The sequence below is a fragment of the Hippichthys cyanospilos genome, chromosome 15 (genome assembly GCF_059441005.1).
Source record: "Hippichthys cyanospilos isolate Australia breed blue-spotted pipefish chromosome 15, RoL_Hcya_1.0, whole genome shotgun sequence".
Taxonomy (NCBI): domain Eukaryota; kingdom Metazoa; phylum Chordata; class Actinopteri; order Syngnathiformes; family Syngnathidae; genus Hippichthys; species Hippichthys cyanospilos.
This window is the reverse complement of record NC_142383.1, coordinates 12308606-12318090: the sequence shown is the minus strand read 5'-3', so window position 1 is coordinate 12318090 and position 9485 is coordinate 12308606. Positions and strand designations below refer to the sequence as shown.

At 38.8% G+C, this 9485-nt stretch overlaps 1 protein-coding gene across 1 annotated transcript; it reads right to left on the bottom strand.

Annotated features, from left to right (window-relative positions):
* Positions 1-1501: 1501 nt before the first annotated feature.
* Positions 1502-9038, bottom strand: LOC148411723 (inactive phospholipid phosphatase 7-like). Its single transcript, XM_088435199.1, has 2 exons — positions 8457-9038; positions 1502-4410 (listed from the first exon to the last, which is right to left on the bottom strand). The coding sequence occupies exons 1-2, from the start codon at positions 8944-8946 to the stop codon at positions 4022-4024; spliced, it is 879 nt and encodes a 292-aa protein (XP_088291325.1). The 5' UTR covers positions 8947-9038; the 3' UTR covers positions 1502-4021.
* Between the last annotated feature and the right edge of the window lie 447 nt (positions 9039-9485).

Genomic DNA, 9485 nt, shown 5'->3' with positions numbered 1-9485 from the left:
TTATTATTAATTAGTATGTATTTAAGTTTATTGTGTGTTGTTGAAAGAGTTAAAAATATAACTGCTTTCTATATCCGCTTCTAACGAATTAAAAAAAATACATGAACAATAAAAAACAAAAATATAAATTAGCTGTTAAAACTGTAATTGTTTTCCCCCTTCATTGTGTGATAGATGTTGTTATTTTATGCTCCTGGCATTTGTTTATTTAAGCATTTTTAATGTTTTGTTTGTTAATTTTCTATTTTACAGTTGAATTTGCTCTTGTATGTTATTTATGTAATCCTTTGCTGTATGCTGCTGAAAGTTTGTTCCGAAAAAGAATAGTTTGTAAAAAAATAAAAAAGAAAGTGAAGATAAGTGGGCAAGATAATGGATGAATAAATGGATAATACAGTACTAATATGGATTATTGATAAAAGTAGTAGTATATTTACTATTAATGTATACATTATTATCATGGTATAAAATAGGTTTGCTCATTATAATTCAATGCTTAAATTGATACAATAAATATTCATAAACTGCATGTTGTATTGCCAATTAATACAAAATAAAAATTATTACAAAGTACATGGCATTATATATTTTGTTGTTGTTACTATTATTATGATAAATTATACAAACGTGAAGCAATGTATTTAAAAATGTATTTTGTGCATAAAGTGCCGCACTTATTACAATAAAAATATATTTTTTTTGGACATCAACGTCAACAGTGCTATTCATTCATATATAGTTATTTATCTATCGGTGGCGTCTCATGGTACGTACAGTCGTTTCGTAAACAAGTAGAATATTCCCATTTTCGCGCATTTAATGTGAATTGAATTATTACATACATCATAGCCAAATTTTGAATAAACTGCTTAAAAAGGACTCGTATGTCCATATTATTTCCGCTAGAGGGCGACACTGTCCCATCTGTTTCTCCGCTTGTGACAAAATGAAACACTACTCCTTGATTTTTAGATTAATTTATTATACTGAACTGGCTTTACGACAATAGGCCCTATGAGGCATCAAAATATAGCTCAAACGCTTCAACTCTCATTAGGATTCTGGTTGTTTTTGGTTATTTATTTATTTTATTGACATAACACTGCAGCTTTGCTGTGCAATAACAATGTTTACCATCATTAAAACGTTTAATTAATGTGGGCCTGTTTAAGCTCGGAAATTCCAGTCTAACCACATAACTGAATCATGATAAAAAATAATAAATAAACCCCCCTAAATGACAGTTATCCATAAAAGACACAACAGTACATGAGTGTAGTGTCTGCGAGGATTAAAAACACACAAAGATATTCAGGACTTGAGAGCTAGACGAGACCTTGATTTTTTTTTTTTTTTTCTGACCGTTTAACAGACAGATGAATTGTGAGTTTGCTGTTCTGTCGTTACCTCATCGTCATTTCCTGTCAGGTTATTCGAAATGTTGCCACACACAGGAAACAGCCTCGCTTGTTTTAGCGTCTGACAGAAACCACAACCAACACATTTTTTCACAAACTTCCATCTTGTTTATTAACGAGATGGGCCCGAGAAAAACTAGTAAAAACACGTCATTCCTGTACAGAACAAACTTCGCATATCGGCACGTCACTACATCAGGTCATTTTGCTACATAAAGTCATAAAAACAGAAAAAGGACAAAAACATTGTCTCCAAAAGAAAGTTTTACGCTAAAATACACTGTTGTGGAACTTTTTTTTTTAATGAAATGTTTAGCCCTTTAGAGTATGAACAACACCGCTAAATAAGAATGACTGAAACATTACAGTCTTCATTTAAAACAACGCTGCCGTTTTTAGGATTTAAAAAAAAAAAACAACATTTTAAAATAGGGCTGTGTAGATCGATCCAAGTATCGATTGGGTCGATACTAAGGCCGACATCTGTATTGCATTATACCAGGAGGTAGAATCAATCCTTTAACTATAATTGTTTATTTTGCTTTCTATTGGTTCACTCAGCAATCTCTTTTTGCTGGTCTGTCACGTTTTAGCTACAATCATTTGTGTTAATAGTAGAACTTTAAATAATTAGTACGGCAGGGTTAAGAACGCAACAAGAAAGTTCAATTATAAAAACAAAATTATTATGACCAGTGATTCAAAATACCATCATATTTTATGAAGTGAAACGTAATTGGCGATACTGGCACAGCTCTAAGGTGAAAACATTTTCTGAGAATAATGTTGTAATGTTTCAGCAATAAAGGCATGATTTTGCAAGAATGTTGAAATGTCTCAAGAACTTAATGATGAAAACTGTCAAATATGAAACATTCTGATCTTAAAAACAAAAGTTGTCAGTTTGTAAGAAATACAATCTTGAGAATGAAGTAAAAATGTATGCATATATTAGATAAAACATTTCAATGGAAAATATCCATCAACTAATTTACCATTTTTATAAAATGCAACATTCAACATACAGTATTACAACAAGGAAGTTGTATTTTCGTTAGGTGCATGGTAACATTCATAATGCTAAGCAATTTCAACATTGTAAAATGACATTAATATCATAATATTGAGGCAGAAGGCACAATGAACCTTTGCATCCGTGTGTTACCATTAATTCAACAGAGGAATTCAGCGGTTGATCTGATAAGCTTTTTTTTTTTTTTAAATTCCAGACACAAGTACTTTTTAATCTTCCATTTTGTGGCAGTTTTTGTCACTGAACTGTTTTGAAACAAAATGCTGAGCGTTATGATTTAGATAAAAGTAGTACTTTGCTGCAATCTTGTAGCCAGGTACACAGTGGTATTTACTTGAAACAACCTAGTTCAATCAGAAATTCTTTTAAACAAAAGTAGTGCCTTGTCACAATCCCTTTTAAGAGAACTGTGTTGAAGTGATTACGGAGTTTCACTTAGTCAAAGTACTATGTCACACCATCTTGTGGCACTAAAGCTTGGGCTTTTTTCAAACAAGCATTTTTTTTTTTTTGCGGTCCTGCTATTGAGTACCTTTGGTATTGTGATATCCCACAAAACATTTGCATTGAATATCAAGTTTTTTGGATAAAAATAAAAATGTTTGATCTGTGTCAGGCTGTCAAGCATCAAAGTGTGCAGAGTCATTTATATCTATCACACTAGCACTTGAATGCTGCTAACTAGCTAGCGGCTAATTTACGCTTGACGCAGCTATAACGGAGCCCGAGAAAACGGTAAACACGGCAACAAGCGCCGTACATAAATCCCAGTGTTATTTAGGTCTATCATGGCAGCAGTTGAACGCTACTAGCTAGCTAATGGCTAATTTATGCTAGCCACATCTTAAATGGATCCCAAGCTACTGGTAAACACCGGCAAAATGTGTCAGATGTACATTTTAGCTGCATTTATGTCTCTCATGCCGACACCCGAGTGTTACTAGCTAGATAGCGGCTAATTTATGCAAAATGCAGCTATAATGGAATCCAAGCCACCGGTTAACACTGGCAACTGGTCACTAGGTCAACGTCAGTGTCATTAAGTTGTTTGTTATCAGCCTGAATTGGTGTTTTAACGTTATTTCACAACAACGTTGTGTTGAGTGCATCGATTGTGAGTTGTGACCAATTGTTGCAGTAGAAAAACTAGTGAAGAAGTTATGCTGCGACAGTGCTGGTGAAGACTACAAAATACAAGCGTGACAAGTCATTCATGTCCGTTAATATTTGGTAAAGTAAGGTTTATTTTGAAGTTTTCCTTCTCATCGCATTGCCAGTGCGTTTTACTGTAACACAGAGCATCATTAACGATTTTTGCTGTACTCGGCTTGACAGATTTTTTAAACTGAGGTCCTCAAATCACTTGAGGACTCGTTTCAGCCCCGATTAAAAGTAAAATATGCGCCTTTGCTACTAAAAGGATGGCAAGCACTGCTTTAGAGCATTGGAAGGAAAAAAAAGGAGTATCTTGTATGAAATGAAAGCAACAGTATGCGTCTGTTTAAGGCCTTTCATGCACACCTGCAATGAGAAGAAGACAAGCGCCACCGGTCCAAGCGCTGGAGCGCAATCAGTAGAAGGGACTCCAGCTGAGGGTCCCGATGGAGATGAGAGTCTGGCACGTGTTGGACGACAGCCACACCGTCTCCATCAGGCCGAAGTGGAAGAGGCCCAGGGCGAAGCCACACAGAACGTCCGTCAGATGGTGCCTGCCAAGCAGCACGCGGGACACGCCCACCAGGACGGCCCACAGCACCAGCAGGATGCGCAGGGGCACGGCCAGGACCAGGTGTGACAGCAGGAACTTGGACACCATGGCGGCGCGGCTGGCGTGCGCCGCCGGGAAGGCGTACGCGTCCATGGCCACGCGGTCCAGGAAGCCCGGCGATATTTCCCAGGGTCCTTTGCGCTTCACCAGGCGCTGCACGCCCGCCACCGTCAGCACGTCCACGATCAGAGCTGACGCAAAAAAAAAATAATAATAATAATGCAAAATTATATCTATTTGACATGATCACATTTTTTTATTTATTTTCCATTTAAAAAATGTATAGTGGAGAAATTAATGATGAAAAGGAGGAAAAAAAATCTCTAAAAAAATGTATTTTTTTCCAAAGACAAATAGTCCCGAAATAAACTAAAAAATATTTCTATAAAATTTATATTGCTCTAAAAAATTTTAAGATTCTTTTTTTTCAATGGGCCTCCATCTCCCAGGGGACAGTATAACACCTACATATATAAACGAACAAGACAGTCATAGCTCAGCCGCATTAATAATGCCTTTCAAAATATATGACTGTGTGTAGTTATATTTTCCGTCTATATTTCTTGCTGCACCATTTGTGTTTTTGGATCGTTGCTTTGATTTTAATTGCTGTAACATTGATGCCAGTATGGTTAGCCTGTCTATGGTGTTTTGCATTGCTTAGCATTATATTAGTGGCATTTCATTAGGGCAAAATTAAGTGGTAAATACAGAACATAAAATTTTATAACACTTTTATATGCACTTTTTTTTCAACAAAACGGAATCATCTGCCACACGGATGCTTGCACTTTACGCGTTGAAGTGAAAATAGGCACTGAAGAGTTGATGTATTTCAAGTTAACATGCTCTATGCACTCAATGGTTGAAAATACTGTCAACAAAGATCAAGTATCGAATGTACTTTGTGTATTGAAATAAAAGTGCTCCATGCATTGACTAAAACTATCGAGCAGACTTGACATGACAAGTGAAACGAATGGAGGCCATCCAGCACGTGTAGCTTAGCAACATTAGCGTTGAGTGCATGTAGCAGATGTTTCTATTTTCAGGCACACCAAAATATCACAGTCAGTAACCCGCACTGCCATGTTGAAAGTGGCTCGTCAGCTGTCTGAAACGTTGTTAGCATCTAGCCTACGGCGCACATGGGCTATATGAACAGTACACAGACTTATTGCACAGAGCGTTAAGTAAACCTGGCGCAAAATTGTACGTACCAAGTGATTCATTTATGCAGTATTATTTAATTGAGGGATAAATGTAAACACTGGATCCACAAATGAAAAACTAACAGTGGAAAAAGTAACTTCCCTGGCTGAGGTAAAAGTTTCATTAAATGGGTTTCATTCTTGACTCAACAAACCAGATCACATCATTCTCAATTTTTTGGACAGGGCAGCAATTTTTGCATTTCACGGCCTAAAATGGAGGAAATTAAAGAAATAGATTTTACTTTGAGACTGGTGACCCTGAGGATGACATGAGTAGCCCAAGGGCTTGTTCTAAAAATAGCACACCGGTGATGCGACATTGAAAATGTTCTTTTTCATTCACTTATAGAACGTAGATGTTGCACAAAGATATTTATCAGTTCTTTCTTATTCACTGTTGACAGTTATTTGGAAAAGTCAGTGAAGTCTGTGAAGAAAATTGCTGGGAATATGAATCAAGGTTTTAAAATCAAGAAAAATCAAGCCAGTGTCTCCGCACTCAAATGCTTCAGGTGTGTCTGTTAAATGTCAAAACATAACTCGCTAACACATGGATGCTATTTTGTCCAGCAGATATTCACTTTTTGTGTGTTTAACAAAAAACTAGCAGACACATCATCCCTGACGACAACATGCCATGACGCATTTGAGATGAATGGGAAAATTCTTATTTCATTTCCAACACCTAATTCACTACTCAATACAAGTTAGCAAGGATTCATTTCAATCTCCAATAGGGTCTTTAATGAACTCTTTCAGTGTCAAGCATTATGGGAAAAGGCAACTCCTGAAGTGCCACCCGATTTTGTGTATTTCCACATCTTTTAAGTCCAAAGACAATATTTGTGGTAACATATGAAAGATTCCTTACTTAGAATTCCAAGTATGTAATGTGTGTGGCATATATGGGGCTTTCTTCCCCAACGTGAGCAACACTGCCATCCAAGGGTCACAATTCATCACAACTTTTAACTTAATACTGAAATAAGCACTAGTCAATGGTGTCAGCTACCCTTTCATAAAAAACGTGTTTGACGAGAATTCCTGTGGTTGGCGCGCGACCAAAGTATTTTAAAAGGTGAGAATTCTCGTCCATGGCGCTGCAAGGGTTAAAGGCCGGACTCGCTCATATAATTACAATAGATGATTCATTTTAATGCTGGTATGTAAGGAATGTTTAAATTACTTGTGCAGTCAATAAAGGTTATAGAAAGGTGACAATTTGGCTCTGGAAGAGATTAATTTGATTTTCCATGACAGAATTCCCTCTGGTTGAAAATTTTGTTTTCGGGTGTTAATCTTCTCTGCCAAGCAGCTTTGGTGGCAGGCTGCTTGCATTCAGTGGATTTGCGCCACCTTAAACAAGCTTCCAACTGTGCAGTCTCAAAAAGAAAAAAGTTCACCGAGGGCGCTCAACACACGTCGAAGCTTTCTTCATGTAAAAATAACTCCCACTGACCCAATACTTTTGTTTAGCTGAGAACAAACGCGGTGGAGGTGATAAGGATGAGAACGAGCACATCAAGGTCTCCTCTCACAGTCACATAGTCGTGTTGTTGCTGAGGAAAATAAGATGTGTGTTGTCTTACAAGGAACGCAATCATCTAAACATCTTTGTTTTTCTTTGATAATCACGAAAGTGTAACGAAACAAACGGTGGTGCAAAATAACAGATTGGCATGCAGTCAGAGTGCCAACATGTTGCTCCATTCAGCAGATTTGTCAAGCTTTGGGCTCACTAATCTGTGTTTACCTCCGAACTACAAAGGTGGAAACGGGCCACAATGAGAGAAGAAATAATGATTACACATGGAAGGTGGAGTGACATGTTACATAAAAAAAAAAAAAAAAACAAGACAAGCTGGGAGTCCCATGAGAGAAAATAAGTCCGATTTCTGACAATAATCTTGAATAAAATTGTAAGGTGGCAATTTGACAAGAATAAACTTGATCGTTTTAGAGGAATATTTTTGACTTAAAATAATCACAGCTGACTTGTTTTCTGAGTTTGGTCATGTGACATTCACAAACAGAGCCGTGATTGGTGTTTACTTGAGCCCTGAGCCACTTGGGTGTGTTTTTCAGTTGACACAAAAGGGCAAAAAGGCCTTCCCCTGAGATGGATGGAAACGGGTGGAATTTGCTATCCGACCTAAATAAAGAACAAATTTGCAAGAAATTGCAAAACAAAAGTGGAGCTGACTTCCCATTTAACTTTTGTCTAAAGATGCCAAATATCAATTTTTACTTGTCTGTCAGGCAATAAATGATCTTTTTTCTACCTTTCATTGTAGGTCACTTGCATATATCAAAGTACAAAATGCATTGAATAAATAATATTGCCCTGGCTTAAACTCCCATTCTGCGAAATGACATTTAACAAATTCACTGCCATTGACATCTATATACATCAAATATCTTTTTTTTTTTACTCATTCACTGGGATGGCAGTTAATGAGTTAATGAAAATATACAAAATTTGACTGTTTTCCAAACTTTTGACTGGTAACATACATGGAAATCAGATTAGGTAGACCAATACAATGCCTGCATGTGATGATATTGTGCAGGTGCACCTAAAACTTTGACATTTTTTCAAAGTGGAAAATTTTATGCAAAATTGATAGCGCTTCTTGGCCAAATACGCAGAATTTCTCTTAATTTGATTCACGCATTGATTGTAGCCTGTAGTTGCTTGCAACACATATATCGGAAGACTAATGGTGCAGTAACACACAATTGCAGACAATATAACAATAATTTTACGTATTCTTTGTACAAATATTGCAGTACTGCATGCACTGATTTGTTTACTTCAAAGGGCAAAACTTATTGATCATTGGCATTCTGTTTATGTTATTGTTTACAATAGTGTACTAACTATTAATAGCACATTAATAAATATGTTGTGGACCGAAGTAATGGCATTTTCGTTCATTTCCTTACAAGAGATGACTTAAGATGCGCGCGTCACGAGTTAAGTGCACGGTCACAGAATTAACTAAGACGGTGACGTCACTCACCCAGCAGCAGGTTGACAAGCACCTCCTGGCCGGCCAGGGTGTTGCTGCGCGTGAGACACACGACTGTGCCGACGATCCAGGTGAGACCGTGCCCGGTGAGCGCCAGCAGGTTGACCATGGAGCGCCAGCCGCCCCACGACGACCACGTGTGCGCGCATACGCTCATGCGCTTGGACAGGCTGATGTCGATGGCGAGAAGCGAGCTTTTGGCGATGCCCTTGAAAGACGGGTTGAGCTGCATGCAGTCCTCCTCCGGCAGCCGCAGCTGGTTCGGCTCGGCGCCGGCTTCCTCGCTCGCCTGGCTGCGGATCGAGCCGGAGCGCCTCGGTCCGGCTCCCCCCCCTCCCCCTCCTCCTCCGCCGCCGCCGCAGCCACCGCGGCTCTCCGGGGCTCCCCCGCCTCTTAGCGGCTGATTGAGCGACATGAACTCGGGTCTGTTGAGGACGCTGTTCCGCTCCCGAGCCCTGGGTCTCACGCTGCTTCCCGGCATGTTTTGTTTGGACCTCTTCTCAGACCGACATGCAACGGTGGAAATGGCTAAAAATAACCCCCTCCCCCGCTTTCCCCCCTTCCTTCTGTGCCCTTAACAGATATATTTAGAAGGGGCGGAATGTGCAGTGGACATGCCCGTCCGTCGTGGAGGTAATCCGACCTGAGAGCGACACTTTACATTTGTACACAATCAGCAGCATCTTTCATCGCCAACAATGTGTACTTCCGGGTTTGCGCAACAAGGATGCGCAGGAGAAAAAATTGAAACCCTGAACAATGGCACAGCAATGTAGAACACTCCGTCGCAGTTTGGCGCACTTTAGCTGATCCCAGGTCAGCGATTGGAAAGGAAATGAAAGGAGTTCTCCAAGGTGCTTAACGAGAAAACGCTCAAGGCTATATGGAACAAAAGAAAACGGCGAATTATATGGAAACAAATCATTCACAGGATGATATACGTATTTAGCCATTTTCAGCAATGTCATCAATACTTAAAGAAATACATTTTCCACTTGCTGTCGACTGAGAAGCACCATG

Bases quoted from the DNA above. Each gene is read 5' to 3' on its own strand.
- LOC148411723 (XM_088435199.1), bottom strand. From the start codon at position 8,946: ATGCCGGGAAGCAGCGTGAGACCCAGGGCTCGGGAGCGGAACAGCGTC. The intron at 4,411-8,456 runs GTGAGTGACGTC...TTTTTGCGTCAG, and splicing joins GCTTGTCAACCTGCTGCTGG to CTCTGATCGTGGACGTGCTG.